General features: G+C 46.9%; 2 protein-coding genes across 2 annotated transcripts in view; one reads left to right on the top strand and one right to left on the bottom strand.

Moving 5' to 3' along the window:
- The window catches only part of HGD (homogentisate 1,2-dioxygenase), a 24,038-nt gene extending 12,159 nt beyond the window's left edge, over positions 1–11,879 (top strand). The window contains exons 5-14 of the mRNA XM_010016099.1: positions 470–529; positions 1,394–1,485; positions 1,985–2,019; positions 3,200–3,279; positions 3,392–3,491; positions 5,641–5,765; positions 6,349–6,453; positions 7,482–7,608; positions 10,732–10,913; positions 11,534–11,879. Coding sequence (XP_010014401.1) covers positions 470–529; positions 1,394–1,485; positions 1,985–2,019; positions 3,200–3,279; positions 3,392–3,491; positions 5,641–5,765; positions 6,349–6,453; positions 7,482–7,608; positions 10,732–10,913; positions 11,534–11,665 — 1,038 coding nt within the window. The 3' untranslated portion in view covers positions 11,666–11,879. The remainder of the gene's footprint in view (positions 1–469; positions 530–1,393; positions 1,486–1,984; positions 2,020–3,199; positions 3,280–3,391; positions 3,492–5,640; positions 5,766–6,348; positions 6,454–7,481; positions 7,609–10,731; positions 10,914–11,533) is intronic.
- Positions 11,880–15,076: 3,197 nt separating this feature from the next.
- Positions 15,077–16,817, bottom strand: NDUFB4 (NADH dehydrogenase (ubiquinone) 1 beta subcomplex, 4, 15kDa; the record flags this gene model as incomplete). The annotated part of the gene is made up of 2 exons (XM_010016100.1): positions 15,077–15,136; positions 16,677–16,817. Coding segments are annotated over 2 exons (201 nt in total), but the record flags the coding sequence as incomplete, so codon positions are not given.
- Positions 16,818–16,859: the final 42 nt, after the last annotated feature.

Raw genomic sequence — 16,859 nt, 5'->3', positions numbered from 1 at the left:
TTAGGAAGTAGGCCTATTTCTTCGTCACATTGAGGGAAAATGAGGTGCAGCAAACAGGAATGTTATGCTCGGGTCCTGGAGAGAGTGAATCACTCGGCACAGAGTGGAGGACAGGACCGTAACAATTTGGCTGTGGAAAGCTGGCTCATCTGAATTTCTTTGCTCTCAGTGGTGGTGTTAGTAACAGAGGAAGAGACAGGTTTAAAATAGGTTTTTCTTTTTAACCTTGGCACTACACAGGCCTGCCAATTATTTTACAAAATGATGATTAAAAAGGAAGGAAAGCTCCATAAACCAAAAGAAACCTGTGAATCAAATTAAGCAAGGCAAAGAGGAAAGACAAAGCTACCTCAGCTAGCAGAGGGCAGGGAAGCAGGGGGAGGACGGGGTTCTGCTGTCTTTTGAATTGCCACCATGTGCATTATAACCACTGGCATTGCTTTCTTGCTTTTTGTTTGCTTCAATCTAGCTTCGATGGAAACCTTTTGAGATCCCAAAAGCCCCCCAGAATAAGCTGGACTTTGTGAGCGTAAGTTGGGGGGGACAGGGCATCCTGGCATCCTCCAGTCCTACTCCCTTGGGGGGTTGTGGGGCACATGGGATGCTCAGCACTGGGCTACAGCAGTGGTTTTGATACTTCTGGGCTTGCAGGGCATCCATGGCAGGGGAGAGGATCCCAGATTCCAACCATCCATGGACTTGATTTTCTTCATTGCCTTTCAAGGAACTCTTAATTAAAAAAGCCCCAGCCCCAGCTCTCCCTAGTCGCTGAGCTGGGACGCACCAGCTTCCATGGATTTTTAAGGAACACTTAATATAGAATCACAGAATCATAAACAGTTTGAGTTGGAAAGGACCTTAAGTTCATCCAGTTCAAACTCCCTGCCATGGGCAGGGACACCTTCCACTAGAGCAGGTTGCTCCAAGCCCCTGTGTCCAACCTGGCCTTGAACACTGCCAGGGATGGGGCAGCCACAGCTTCTTTGGGCACCCTGTGCCAGTGCCTCAGCATCCTCACAGGGAAGAATTTCTTCCTTATAGCCAACCTGAGCTTCCCCTGTTTCAGTTTGAACCCATCATCCCTTGCCCTATCACTACAGTCCTTGATGAAGGTCCCTCTCCAGCATCCTTGTAGGCCCCCTTCAGACACTGGCAGCTGCTCTGAGGTCTTCACGTGGCTACTTTTCACCAGGCTGAACAGCCCCAGTTTATCTGTGTATGGGAGCTGCCAAACCAGCATGTTTGGCAGAGGCTGTACATGGAAAGGCTGGTAGTGGTACGGGACGCAGGGAGAGGGGGAGAGCCCCAGCGAGGGGTGGGATGCGGGGAGGGAAGGGGGCTGCCCCTGCCCTACTGCCTGTGTCTCACTCCTGACGCTTGGGTTTGCCCGCAGGGGCTGCACACTCTGTGTGGTGCCGGTGAGCCCAGAGGACGCAATGGCATCGCCATCCATATTTTCGTCTGCAACACCTCCATGCTTGACAGGTCGGTGCCTGCTGTGCTGGAGTCCAGCTGCTCCCAGCATCACTGTATCTATGTCCCTGTGCTCCTGTGTGCACAGGGAAGGTGTTCGTGGTGTCCACAGCAGGTTCTGCTCCATGGCCAAGCGCTGGGGGAGCGTGTGAGGAGCCACCAAGAGAAGGAGGGAGATGGACGTGGGAATGCAGCAAGAGGGGATGTGTTGCATCCAGGTGCTCTCATGCCAGAGCTGCTCCTCAGAGGTCAACATGCCTCCGAGGCCTCTAATGGGCATTGCTACCCCTGCAGCGGCTCATGCAGGAAGTCAGCCTGGCACATTAAACCTCCTTGTCTCCGCCGCACTGGCCAGTGCATTGCATTCACTGACCTGCAGATAGCAGTGCTGGTGCCAAAGGGAGACCTCTGCCATGTCAATCTCCCAGCTCAGAAATCCCCAGCCATGGTCGTTGTGTGAGCAAGTGCCTGAGACTTACAGCACCTTGACCTTCCTGTTCTCCCTTTTTAGATGTCTTTATAATTCAGATGGTGACTTCCTGATTGGTGAGTAGCTGCTTTGGCTTTTCCTTTCTCCCACAAGGGTTTACCTGGGTTGCCACTTGCCTGACGTTTTTTGTTCCAGAGCCCTGGACCCTACAGCCAAGGTTTGGAGGCGAGGGTTGGCCTTACCCTCATGCCATCCACATTTGGTGTTCTGGCACCAGCTGGGCTGTTGGGCAGGTTGCACCACTCGTGTGCAGCTCACAGAGCACATCTCTGTGCCAGACCTCAACTTTGATTTTGAGCAGTGACCCAGCTTCATTGGTGTGGTACTCGGGGATCATTTCCCAGTGCTTCCCAGGCTGGTGTGAGGCTTTCTGGAAAACATCAGCCTCAGGATTTCTGAACACCTTATAGTTAGATGCCTTCATTGCTTCAGTCCAAGAGTATCTGGCATGGCAGCTTAGCTCCCATGCTGTGCTAGCCTCAGGCAACCGAACTGCCACAATGAGTGCTGAAGTTGTCACATGGAGTGTGTACCTGCTGAAAAAGATTCTGAGCAGTATCACAGAAGCCTGATATTTGCTTGTATCTTTCTTGACCAAGGGACAGAAATGCCTTCAGGTCACCAACAGAAACATTTCTGCCATCAAATAGCTATTAAATTGTTCTCTCACCTCCCTCACTGCCGTGAAGTAAAGGTGCCAGGGCAGGTTTTGCAAATCTGTTGGTTTCCCAACTCAAAATGTGAGCTCTCCTGCACCAGGACAGTCACAGAAAAGAATGCAGATACTAGAGAAGCATTGCTTCTACCCTCAGGAAGCAAGGAGAATTAGTTATTCCCAGGCATCTCATACTGCTACAGTCACGACAAGGATGGGCACGTGCACTGTTTTGCATAAGGATCATAAGACAGACAGGAATGGCCCCAAATGTATCAAGTCCCATTTATTTGGACTGTGGCACAAACCCTACGTCAAGGAATCATGAAGTAATGGATGACCCAAGCTCGCACAGGTACCTGCTGTGATGTAGGGACCACGGGGCTGGTTTCAAAGCTCTCCCTCCAGTGTGGGCACCTCTGGTGCAAGGCTCTGCATGGGAGAGGGAGCCCGGTCCTGCTGTGAAGCATGGTCAGAAAGAGCCCATTGCTCTTCCTTTCAGCCTGGGTGCTCTGGAGGGGCAGAGGAGATGGCAATCACCATGTTTCTTTAGCTCCTCTGCCTTCATTTTGTTTCCACAGTGCCCCAGCAAGGGAAACTGCTCATCACAACCGAGTTTGGAAAGATGCTAGTGGAGCCCAACGAAATCTGTGTCATCCAGGTAAGGGCTGACTGGAGCCTGATGCTGGAGCAAGCCAGCTCCTGCATTCAGCTGTTTGTGGTTTGTCAGCAAAGTCCTGGGAGGATCTTAGTTATCTTCCATTATTTTCCAGCAAGGAATGCGTTTCAGTGTGGAGGTTTTTGGAGAGACCAGAGGCTACATCCTGGAGGTGTACGGAGCACACTTTGAGCTGCCTGACCTGGGACCCATCGGTAACAATCTCCAGTCAGAGCTGCAGTGAATTTTGTAGGGACAGGCATGAACTGCAAGCCCAAATCTGTCCTTTTATATCCTATGAAATGCATCCTCCCATGCATATGCTCCTTCACAAAGATGCTTTCCACCCATCAGAGCAAGCATCACCTTCCAAAAAATGTGACAGCCCGGTTGTCTCACGATTCCCCTGCGGAAAGGGACCATTTGTCTCCCACCCCTTTTTCCACTTTCTCTCTTCCCTTCTAGTCTGCAATCCCCGTCTGCTAGCTCTGAACCTGTTCATACCAAAAGAAACTCAAAAGGCCACCATGCCTCTCATTTACAGATGTGGTATAAAGTGGAGTGATAGCAGAGAATTTACCTGGTAAAGAGAAAGTCAAATTTCAAAGGCAACAGATATTCTTGAAGCCCAATTTTAGATTTAATCACATGTTTTTTTCCCCCCATCCCTGTTAACAGAGGCACCCTTGGGCTCAAGAGCCTAGAGCACATTAGTGTCAGAAGCTGTTCCCCTTGGAGAATTAGAAATCAATAAAATGAGCTGCCCAGCACTCAGCTCAGCAACACATTAACATCTCCATGTTGTGCTGCCAGGGTGGATCTGCGTTCACTGAGCACAGGTCTAGCTCTCATAAATCACAGCTCCTCTGTGACAGCTGCCTCCTGCTCTGTGCAATGTCACACATTGCGGAGGCGCAGCCTCTTGCTGCAGTGAAGATACTGTGAAGGGTGCTCAGCACTGAAGACGCACCATCCCCGCTGTGATTTCTGGAGCTGCTCAGCTCAGCTTATTTCACTTTCCCTATCGATTATCTCAGGGAAGGGAAGTGAAACTCCCCTTGTAAGAGGTAAAATAACCACAAAACTGGTACCAGTAGTTCTTCACTTTCAGACCAGTGTTTTGGGATTGGTTGTTTTTCATTTTAGGTTGGATTGTTTCTTTTCCCCAGCAGACTAGGCTTGTTTTATACCTCTCAGCAAGGTCTAAAAGACTGGCCATGCTTGAAGTAAACGACCTAGGTATTATCAAGCAGTAACAAGCTTGGCATGGCCCATCTGCATTCAGTGGGCCTTTGCAAACATCTCATGGCCATAGCAAAACTGAAGCTGGTCGTTCTTGCAGTGGGGAACTGACCCAACTTGCAGCTGTTTATTGGGATTTCTCCCATCTCTCCTGTATGATATGCTGGGCACATCTCTTTCTACAAGGAGCCCTCAATGGTTTTTTAGCAGCTTTCCTTTCAGCTAGATGAGATTACCTGCCTTTACCCACTTCCTGCACTCTGTGCCTGCTCCACTTGATTATTGATACTGCTGCCCCAGCCTGGTTGTAACAAGCTTTCCCATTAGCTAGTTTTCCAGACACTGTTGGACTTTGGGGTTTTGGGGGTTTGGTATTTTTTTCATTTCCAGAAGGCAGGAATCTATTATAAGGTTTACTTTCTGGAGAAAAGAAAATGAATAGACTTGCCTGTAAACCTTTTCAGGAGGTGGTAATTATAAGATCTCCTTTTCTCACCACCTATCCACCTTCCCCTCAGAGACCAAGATCCTTTGTATTTCAGTCTTACTTTATTCTAACTTCACTTTTCACTTGAAAACTGACAGCTGGAGAAAAGCACTGGCTGTTAAACCTTAGCAGCAGGTAGTAATGTCTGCATTTTTATTCAAGAAATTCAAAACCACTTTGTAACAATAATACTAATGAGATGAAGAACACTTCAGCACCCATATGGTGCTTTGCACTTTGAAAATGCACTCTTCACACTAACCAACCCCTCAGTGTGCCCAGAGTCTGTAGGTATATCACTAGCTCTTACATTATTACTCTTTCTGCAAGCATTCAGAAATTTATTTGGCCCCCTCATGACATGACACATAAATTCTGTGTGGCCTGAAGGTTCAACCAGAAGGATGTCCAGGAACAGAGAGCAGTTCACCTTCCATTTTTTGTAATAGAATTGTAGAGTGGTTTGGGTTGTAAGAGACTTTAAAGCTCATGCAGTTCAGTTTTCATGGCAGGCCAAGCAGCAGTTGGGTCATCCAAAATGCAGAAGGGCACCCACAAAGCCAGGGAGTTGCACCAGCCTCTCACTTTGCTAGCAGATTGCCCAAAGAGCTTTGGCATCTCTCTCTCTTTCGCAGGAGCCAACGGCTTGGCCAACCCTCGTGACTTCTTGGTGCCTGTCGCATGGTACGAGGACTGCCAAGTGCCGGGGGGCTACACAGTGATCAGCAAGTACCAGGGCAAGCTGTTTGCAGCCCAGCAGGTGAGGATGTGCCAGGACAACATGTAACACTGAAGTGCAGTGACTGCCAGTGCATGGCCTAGGATATGCAACTTGGTAGCCTGCACTAGTCTCAGGAGGTCCTGCTAGGTTAAGTGGGGCGGGATTTAACCTGATGGACCTTGGTTTGTTGGGTCAAACATCTTCCCAGCTGAGGTGCCTCAGTCTGGGAAAAAAGTGTGAAGACTTGGTTGCCCAAAGACTCAGTGATGGTTTCTGCCTCACTGTTTCCATACTGTTTACAGTGACAGAGTAGGAGAGAGGAGCTGGGGCTGCTGTGAAAAGACAGGATTTCCTTACCAGAGAGCCAGTGTTGCAGCTGATCTTGTTCAAGCACTCAAAAGCCCTTAGAGAGCAAACCTCAGAGGGAGGGCTGAGGCTCACCAAGTGGAAATGCTGAGGAAAACCACATCCCTGTAGTGCTGGGCTGTGTCTAAAGAGTTTCATGCTCCAGGCTGCTGGTGTACCACTCCCCAGCACTAATTTGGGAAAGAGCAGTGCCCTGCATATGTACAGCAAGTTGGAAGGCTGTGAATGGTAACCCTTTGTCTTTTTGCTTTGGCAGGATTTTTCCCCCTTCAATGTTGTAGCCTGGCATGGGAATTACACACCATACAAATACCATCTGGAAAAATTCATGGTCATTAATTCTGTTGCTTTTGACCATGCGGTAAGTTCTGGAGCTGGGCAAGGCAAAGCAATGTTTTGTGGATACCGAACCAGGCAAACCCCTCCTGAGCACCAAGGCCTCAGTGCCTGTTAAAGTGCTCTAAGAAACAGTGAGAAATCTCTTCTGCTGCTTTCCCTGGGCCCAAAGCAAGCTCTTGTAGAGAAAGACAACTTCCTTTGTGGTACAAAGATATAATTGATCAGCTTCTTAAACAGCCTTATGCAGCTTAGCATAGCATTCCTGTGCCCTGGAGGGAGGGCTGAATACTGAAGCCAACTCACTGTGCAGTCAGCAAAAAGAGTTTTGCTTCGAATTCTTGCCTTGATTTACTTCTTGCAATTGCACAGACTTCTTGCCCTGGTTCCTCTGAGCCCAGCACTGAAATTCATTTGAAGAGCTGGCAGCCTTCACTGCAATCATTTCTAGGTCTCAAAGAAAATGACTAAAGCCAAAACTAATGTGAGCAGCTCTTCTAAAAAGGAAACCAGCCCAGTGGGAGAGGTGCCCAAAAAATCACTTTACTGGACTAGAGACTTCAGTAATCTTTGAAGCAAGCCCCAATTTCTCATCAGATTTCTTCTCCCTGCTTGTGAACTAAGAGGGCTTAAGGCTAAATGTCTCCAGTAGGATGTTCCTGTCCTCTGTAACCTGCTAAGGAATAGGTACAATTTCATGGTAGGAGGAGTACTGAAGACTGCTCCTGGAATTACAGTACCCATCTTGCAGGGCTGTCCCTCCCCTGCATCTGCATTGCTGGCTCCAAGGGCATTGTTGCTGGAGTGGGGAAGGCTCTCCAAAGCTGCTCAAAGGAAGAGCCATCCAGTCCCATCCCCCATGTTCAGAATGGGATCAAAATGCTGGGTGCTATCACACAGGGTCACGAATCTCACCCACATCACCAGCTGCAGGTTGTAAGAAGTGTTTAGGCAAGGGAGAAGCTCCATCAGTGAGGCTGTTCTGCCTGGATGACCTGAGCATACAGCTTGGAGCCCTGCTCTGTTTCATACCTTTTGCTTTGGCTTTTTCAGGATCCTTCTATCTTCACTGTCCTGACAGCCAAGTCGACCCGTCTTGGAGTGGCACTTGCTGACTTTGTCATATTCCCCCCGCGATGGGGGGTAGCTAACAACACCTTCCGACCACCGTACTACCACCGTACGTCTGCTTCTTGTTGGTTGTGCTTGACTACAGGACTGCAGAGAAAGAAACAAGCCTTCACTGATTTGAGAGCATGTGCAGGGAACGAGCAGTCTGATTTGTTGCCCTGACCATTAGAGGCAGCTTCTAGGAGTCAGCCAGTCCTCCCTGGAACATGAACAAACCCAAAGATGTTCCTGTTTAGAGCATCTCAGGAAAACTCAGAGGTGATAGGCTGGTTGTGTCTGCATAGATAGATGCATCTGTACTCAAGGGGCTCCCATGGAGACTGGGTGCATATTGAACTTGGCATTGCACAAATTCATCAGAAACTGTCCTGTCATCCAGCCACGAATTGCTTAATCTCATTACAGTAGAGAGATAAAGAACAGGAGAAAGGGGAATATGCTATCACAAGTGGTGAGAAGCACAGAGGGATTTAGAGCTTCCCAAGCCCACATACAGGGTGAGATCAGAGTTACAGCGGAGTGAATTGGCTCTCCTGCACCCTTCTTCACCTCCTGCACTGTGATGAAGGTACCTCTGGCATTTAAGAAGCCAGAGATCAGGAACTGGGCTCCTTCTCAGGCAGAAATCTGGTTGATGTTTTGGGGATTTGGTTGCCATCTCCAAAGCTGGTTTCTTTTTGGTGGCAGTTTTTTGTTCCATTTTGGCAGAGCATGGCCACATGTTGCATTGAAAGGATAGGAGAAATCCAGTTCTGCACAGAGGACTGCCCTTCCAGGGTGGGATGAGGCACCCTGCTCTGTGAGACTGAGGGGGAAGGCTTGCCCATCCTGCACCCCTTCTGTCAACAGCTAAAAGGCCCCATCTCAGAAACTATCAAGGTCACACCATGGTCTCTTTGAAGTGCTGAGAGGCTTTCTGCACACTCACTAAGCACAGTTTAATAGCCAGCTTCTCCTGCTACTTAGACATACTTCCAAGCCTCTTGGGGGCTGGCAGAATTAGTGGTACTTGCAAGCATAGCAGGCAGCTGTTCAGCCATCTGAGTAAATCCCACAGGCAAAGTCATTCTGCTTTCATCTGCAATAATGTGTGAGGTGGAAACACACCTCCCAACATGCTGGGATAGTGCCAAGTCACCTTTATTAGACCCTCGGAGGTGAGACATGCTGCCTGTTAACCATGAGTAAGTTGCTGCTTATTAGCAGAGCTGTGCTAACCGTCCATGGATGCATTGTGAGCCGTAACAAACATGAAGTTGTTCAACCTTGCTTTGTCCGTGGTAAAAGGCAGAAGAACTAACTCTCATTCTCTTCTCCATGTTGTGATCTTAGAGTACCTGTGCAGAAAGCTACCACAGCTGCTCACTTGACCACAGTACCTCAAACATAGGCTTGAGCACTAAATTAGTGATGAGCAGGTTGGTTGTCTACTCTATCCCAGCAAAGCTTGAGCGGGTAAGGCAGACATCACAAGAGTCAATTATCAAGACACTGCATATGTTCCTTCCCGCAGAAATTAGTGCTGTGATGAAAATCTTGTACCATTAAGACAGGTGGAACAGGACAGAGCAACTCATTTTTTGTCTTGCATTACCTTTGCCCCAAGTATAAATATACCAATGGTGGGCCAAAAATATTCCCCCCAGACACTGTAACAATTTCACATGCAAAGGTGGCTGTGCAGCTCATAAATACCGACTTCTCCTGGCCACCTTTCTACCTCCTTGGAAGATGTGAAGTACTCCTAGGGTCTTAGGACCACACGTTGAAAAATGCCTGATGCAGTTTTTATCCTGTGGGCATATATTGCATCTGTGTCTGAGAGAAAACTTGTGGGATTCTCTCAAGGTGGGACCTAATATCTAATGGCCAGTAAGTGATTCTAATTTCACAATGTCCTGCTTGTAGAAGACAATGTGATTTTACCAATAGGGAATGGAGCACATCTAAGTTGTTGGGGGACATGTAGGAAATCTGCACATGAACAAGAAACTGGAGTCAGCTCATCTCTTAAGTCCCAGCCTGGTTTCCTACCCACCTGCTCATGCTTCCTAAGTGATATTATGAGTCCTGTCACAGAAACATTGGCACTCCAGGGCTTGGGGCCTGGTACAGGAGTCTGAATGTGCCAAGCACAGCCCATGAGTGGGTTTGATGAAAAGCCTGTCATGAGCTAGTCTAAACTGGCAACTTGGGGTGAAAATTAACGAATGTTTGCACACATTTATAGGCCAATTCTACTTTGAGAAAAATTAGTTTTGTTGTGAAATGTTTGTTAAACATTTCAGACCCTGGATTGTACTTAAAAAAGACCAAACTAGTGGTTAAAAAGAGCTATATATAACATAGCTACAGAAGCATGTCCTGGTTTTGCAAAAACCGACCACTAAGCAGAATGTTGCCATATTGTTTAGTCACATCAGGTCTACTAAAGGTGAAAGCTTGGGATGGCAGTTGTAGTATTTCACTTACAGGGAACATAGTAAGTACTGAACGATTAGATACAGTCATCGTCACCTAAGTTAGTGGTTTCAGAGGGTCTACTTAAAGTATTCTTCCTTATGGAAGGACAGAATTTGGCTCCTTGTCTCTGGGCATACAGCGTCTCTTGAGAAATGGTAGATAATATATGAAACAGAAGCATAAGGTACTGAAGGGCCTGGCTAGACTAGAGGTGGTAGAAGAACATCAAACAAAATGATGTCATGCTTATATCCTGGGACAGCAGACCAGGCTCTCTTGCCAGACTGTTGGCCCTGCAGTTTGTGTCTGTAACATAGGGATGATTGATTGTACAGAACTTCATTTGCAGGGCTTTAAGATCTCCAGTCTAAGTCTGTAAATACTAGGTTACATCATGCAGTCCCTATGCAGGTATAGTGCTTACATAGCTCAAGGTGGTAGAAAAAGTACAGCAATACCATCAATGAACCTTCATTTGGCAGCTCTGCTTCTGAATCCAGATAATTTAAGAGTGGAATAAAACCTGTACAGCTTTACAAGCATTGCCTGTAGGATCCCTGATGTCCTCTCATGGGATACCCTGCTTAGGAACCACCACTCTACCCACTGCCTGGTCCAGCTTAGCTTGTGGCTTTCAAAGAGCTCACAGCCCAGCTGTGAAGCCTCCCGGACATATTGTGTTGCAACCTCTTCTCTCTGTCTCCTGCAGGGAACTGCATGAGTGAGTTCATGGGGCTCATCAAAGGCCACTATGAAGCAAAGGAGGAAGGCTTCCAGCCTGGAGGGGCCAGCTTGCACAGCATGATGACTCCTCATGGGCCGGATGCTGACTGTTTTGAGAAGGCGAGCAAAGCCAAGCTGGAGCCTGAGAGGGTTGCAGAAGGGACCATGGTAAGGAGCCAGTGGAGCTAGTAAGATTTTGAGTACAGCATGGCATAGTGCTGCTGTCCCACTCAAAGTACAGCTTACATTCTTGCTGGCAAGTTGGAAAAGTACTTGGACAAAACTGCTGCAGCATTCAGCTCCCTTACCCATCAGCACCATTCAGCTCCCTTACCCACCAGCACCATTCAGCTCCCTTACCCACCAGCACCATTCAGCTCCTAAGAGCTCCCCTGGAGACATGCGATGGCAGCAGCTTTGATCATCTGCCCACATACATTGTTGCCTGAGCAGGAAGCTGGGAATTGTCATGCTGCTTAATTTTTGTCTTAGCCTATGGACAAAGAAGTGAAACCCCTGACTGTCCTCCTTTTTCCACCCTCTAAAAACCTAATGATGATGGTCAACAGACCTTGAACTAGGGCTTTTGGAACAACCTGGCTTTCCTGGGCATGAAGGGAGTCCAGAGTCACTTCTGAGATCTGGTTAATAACAGCATTGCAATGCCAGCCTCTAAGAGCTTTCTCTCCCTAGGCTGAATCAAGCTGTTTGTGGTAGAGCAAAGCCACCTGGCCTGGATTTAAACTCCCGCTCCCTTGGCCTAACCTACCTTCCCTCTTCCCAAACAGGCCTTCATGTTTGAATCATCCCTCAGCCTTGCCATCACCAAATGGGGCCTCCAGACCTCCAAACGCCTAGATAAAAACTACTACAAGTGCTGGGAACCACTGAAAAGCCATTTTAACCCTAAGCGCAAGTAAAGAGGAGTATTTGTTGCTTGCAATACACGAGTGAAGGCTGGGAAATCCAGCATGTGGTGGCACGGTTGACTCCAGCACAGCAGGGCATTTCCAGCAGCCACTGAGCCACGAAAATTATGATCCCTATTTAACTTTGGAAATGCAGTAAAAAAATCCACCATTATTCTTAACTTGCAAGTATCCAATTAAAGCTTTCCTGGTGACATGCTGAAGCTGAAGTACTTGTGTGGCGCTCACCACATGCAGGTGGTGTGAATGCTGTGCCTTGTGTGGACACAAGGAGACAGCCAGCCCTGTTCACAGGGCAAAGCTAAGGATCTATAAAGCATTTTATGCTGTCTGCAGGGGAGAGCTTTATAAACAGAGCTGAAGGCTCTACCAGATCTAAGCCTCCTATTACAGCAGGCCACTTCAACCTGCTGATCTGTGGAGAGCTGCCAAGGGAAGACTTTTGATTGTCAGGAAAGTAGACTGCAAATTAGAAAAGGTGGGAGAATCCAAAACACTTCACTGCTGAGGGAAAGTTTCCTTTCCAATCCCACGCTCCAGCCATCCTTCAACATTGACTTTGTCAGTGCTTGTCAAATATCTCTCCCTACTCAAACTGCTAATTTGCAGCACAGCAGATGTGAAAGGGCTTGTCTGGCCAGTCCAGGCATTTGTTCCTGGCACCTTGAAGAAAGCTCAAGTGCAGACAACATCATGAAAGGATCTCAACATTCACTGGAGTATGAAAGCTTTATCCCCAGGTGGCGAGTTCCACAGGGTCAAGGCAGAAAGTGAAGCCCCAAGTACAGTGGGAACCAGGAGCACAGCCCAGGCACCCCAAACCTCACGCCTACATTTAGCACATACCGATGTAAACAGTAAATAAGCTTGGTGCCACCAGGATCTATGTTTCTTACTTCCTAAGAGAAACAATCCTCAGTTTTCCACAGGAGAAAGAAATGCAGAGCTGCGACTCCTAACTTCAGTTACACCCGTCATCAGTTTTGGATCTGCACCAGATCCTTGGCGAGGGGAGGGGAGGAAGCATCAGCTTTGAGCAAAGTATTACATTATAAAATCTACAGGGAGATGTTTACTCTAAAATAGCCAGCTCAGAAAAAGAACATTCAGAAGAATCAATTTGCTGGAGAAGTTGATTTAATCAGACTGACCCAGGGCTAAATGAGGTCTGAACATTTCACAGGCAGAGGGGAAAAGCTTGTTTCCTGTTTGAGACCTAAATTATCATCCAGTGACCTGCAGGCTGGAGTTCCTCTTGCTATACACTTATCACTGAAGCAGACAGAGGTGGTAATAGATCAATTCAAGGGTAAAACTGCATGAGGTACATTCACTCTCCTGTCTTCACCCTACATTTCTAAAGGGAAACTCCCCTCTCCTTCTACACACCCTGCACCACTGCCTCAACCAACCCCACCTCCAACAGCATCACACATTCGGTCCTTGCAAGAAAGCAGCTTGGAGAGTTCTGCAAATAACAAGAGGGAAAAGTAGGGCAGCCTTTCCCCAAGCACCACACTCCAATCTGCAGGGACACAGCATCAGATGCTCTCGACTGCAAAGGAAGGGCTGTGGCAGGTGCCACAAGCATCAATCCAAGGCTGGCCTAGAGGCACTGTGCTCATCTACAGCTCCTCCTGAACCATTTGCTCAGCTGGCCTGAAACAAATACAGCTGCGAGGGAGAATTTACATGTGTGGCAACTCAAGTTCCAATTAGCTGAGGAAATGGGTCCTGGGAGATCAAATTATTTTGTGGCAGCAGGAAGATAGTTAATTTAGCATGCTTTTTTTTTCCTAAATACCACTTTCTCCATGCATTGATGCCTCTCTGCACTGACCCACAGCGGAAACTTGTAATATCATTTGTGACAGTCTTTTAGAAGCTGTTCTGCAGAGAGAACAACCTGGGTTTGCTTTAGTTAAGCGAGCAGAAGAAAAAGCCACAAGGACAGAAGCAGGAGGGTTGCTGGGAGCACACATGGGATTGCAAAACCAGGTCATGGCCTTGTACAGCTGCTGCAACAGCTTAGTCCCAAGCTCCTCAGAGTCTGAATGTCTGATGCGCGAGACAGGAAAGGGAAGAGCTACAGCAGGAAACAAACAAACAAAACCCCCTTTTTCACTGTGAGAGTGACCAAGCACTAGCACAGGCTGCACAGTGAGGTTGCATAGACTCCATCCTTGGAGATACTCAAAAGCCATTTGGGAACCTGCTTTAGGGGGCTCTGGTTAAGCAGGTGCTGGGCCAGGTAATGCCCAAAGGTCCCTTCCCACCTCAAGCATTTTGTGGTTACATGAAAAAGCTCATCAACTCACTGTGATGGAGAGGGACTGCTAACAGCCTGTATCTTGATCATACAGCAAAGGGACCTGGTAGAGCTGCCTTCCCAGCAGGCAGACGGAAGGTTTCAGCTTTTGCATCACACTGAGATCTTGGCATTGACCTCAGCATCTGAGAAGAAACCACTCCTGTGCAATGCCTGAAGAATAACAGTTGCTTGGATCATTGATGGCACCTACAGGCCACGTGAAAACTCAAGTGTGAATTAAGAATCTTTTCCTTGCACTCATGTTTCAGTACTTTGACAGTAACAATTCCAAAGCCCCTTATACCAGTTGACTTAGGCAAAACCAACTTGTGGTCTTACAAAAATATGCAGAGAAGGCACCTTTGTGGGCATGAGGTTTAGCTATGGTTGGTTTTTATAATCATGGCCCATTTTCAGGGATGAAGTGGAATTCTTCTGTAGTGAAAGGAATCAATGTCATAAATAAAAATCCTCATCTTTTTATGACTTGTCTCTCAGTTACAGGAATGACAGTGGAAATGCTAGTCATCTAGAGCATGACATCATGCAGCTTGTTATTACCAAGGCTGGTATGGTGATTTTATCCCAAAGTTTATTGCAAGAAAGAAAGACATGGTTAGGCTTCTATTTTATTAGGGGAAAGAAAAATTAACTCAACTTACTCAGAGCAGGCAGGCAGGCTCCTGAAGTTATTAAAGAGTATCACAGAACTTGCCTGTTATCCAATTAGGGCAAACTACGGAGTCAAACTGATGCCAGGAAGAAATACCTAGTAGGCAAGCAGCAGTTCTGTAGGAACTGCTTTGGGCCTGCTTTACATTTCAGCCTGTGCTGCTCTGACAGCAGCAACTTTCACAGTTTAAAAGGCCTCTGTATGTAGACCAAAGGAGTACAGTGGTTTTGCTCAGGGCACTCTGCATCTATCTGTGTTAGATATAAAGATCCTGCATTTCTGCACTTTTCATAATTATTATAGATGCAAGACAACCAACAAGCTTTTAAGATTTATTCTTATGAAGGAGAAACGTCAGCATGTAACAATGTATCTTCTTTTATTTACATGCCATAACCAGCACTGCAGTTCCAGGAACTTAAAACACACTGAATGGTCGCTTGTATTTACCTTCTTTGACAAGCTTCTCTTTGTGATCCTGTGGAAGAAAGAACACTCATCATCATCCTGTTAAAGAAGTTTCAATCAGCCTGGGATAAGAGAGAAGCAGTTCTAGTATTTCAGCACGGACTATAGGAAGATGGCATCATATATGAGCTTAAGGGTCTTTTCCAGCCTAAATGATTCTATAAGCACCAACTTAAAAGCTGATGAGGTTAAAAAGTAAAAGAGAACAAGGCATTTAGCTTCACTAGCTTCTGAGCTACACCAGATATGCTCAGATTGACCTCTCTGCACATCCAGCCACTCTCACAGGCCAGCAGGGACTAATTCCTTTTTCACCAACTAGTTAGTTGTGTCACAGAGAATTTATACATTCCTTTACCTCCTTCTTCTGGCTGAGTAATCCAATTATCAAGAAACTTTTTAGAAGTTGACTAAATATGCCTGTGTTCACTTTCAGCCTATTTGTACCTCACCTGCAGTCACACACCTTGCTGACAAGTGTTGTTATAGTACGGACACTGCAGATACTGTGCTCTACATACCACCAGAAAACCCCCAAACATCAGTAAAGGAACTGGAATAAAGTAAAACAAATTATTCTGGAGACTAGATTGAAGACTTCAGCTTAAATATTCCCAGGCAATTATGTCTGGATTTCACCCACAGAGGTTTATTGTCAAGCACTCATATGCCCAGCCACACATGGTGGCTAAGCCAAACTGTGGCTTCAGATACAAAACCAAACCAGCATGACAAAATACTGTGGAGATGCTGAGGTCTCAAAAACATTTCTATCAACATGCTCAGTGTGTTTCCTAAAACCTGCATTTTTGATTCATCCTAGCAAACAACATTCCCTACAAATATTCTGTTTTAATTGACGATTGTGCTTTTTGGTTTACAGCTTGATCTAAAAATGCTACTTTTGTGCAAAGGAGTGAAACGGGTGTGAATTCACTAGTGAAAACAGCCACTGTCTGCCCATTACGCAGCATTTTCTTATGTATGCATAGAGCTGAGTTTTTTCAGAATTGCTCAGATTCTGAAGTCTACATTGCAGGAGTTAGACCAGAAGTGAGATAAACCTTCCATCATCTTAAACATCCTGCTGAGATGAGGCACTGTAATCAGCCAAGTCCTCCTCCCCATGTGCTTCATGAGCTTAGAGAAACGGTCAAGCATTCACAGAGACACTGCGAGGTCTGTCATCCATAAGCTCCCTATTTATTTTAGAAAGCACAGCTACTGCATGTCAACAGCCGAACATGATGGTCTTTTACGATTAATTTGTACTGTCGGTGCTTAGAGAGAGCTTTAATGTAGCAAAGTATCTTAAGCAGGGAAACTGCAACTGGCCATACCCCAGGGTACAAGAGAGGGCTCTTAGCACAACGGCACTTTGCAACCAGTTATAAGGCTTTGAGACAGTCGCTTCAGTACCAGCCTCCCTTCCCTCATTTCTTTAATGGCATTAATCATTCTTAGGTGCAAGAGGATTCCACCCATTACTCTCCAGTCAGACCTACACTTTACACTGCGATGTTCACTGACATTCCACGTTGCCAACTCACCCTTTCAAACTTGAAGACAGCAGCCCAGAAAAGGAGAGGGCCTATGGCAAAAACAAGCCCTAGGAAGGACGTCTTCGGTGTCGGGCGGAAGGTGGGGTACACGTTCTGCGTCCTGGCATAGGCCCAGCGGGTCAGGGCAGGGTTTTCCTGGTTTGGAAACAAACCCCACAGTGAGGCCTCAGG

Source organism: Nestor notabilis, unplaced genomic scaffold (genome assembly GCF_000696875.1).
Source record: "Nestor notabilis isolate BGI_N333 unplaced genomic scaffold, ASM69687v1 scaffold22446, whole genome shotgun sequence".
NCBI lineage: Eukaryota > Metazoa > Chordata > Aves > Psittaciformes > Psittacidae > Nestor > Nestor notabilis.
Note: the sequence above shows the minus strand (reverse complement) of the source record. Positions and strands in the feature narration are given on the sequence as shown.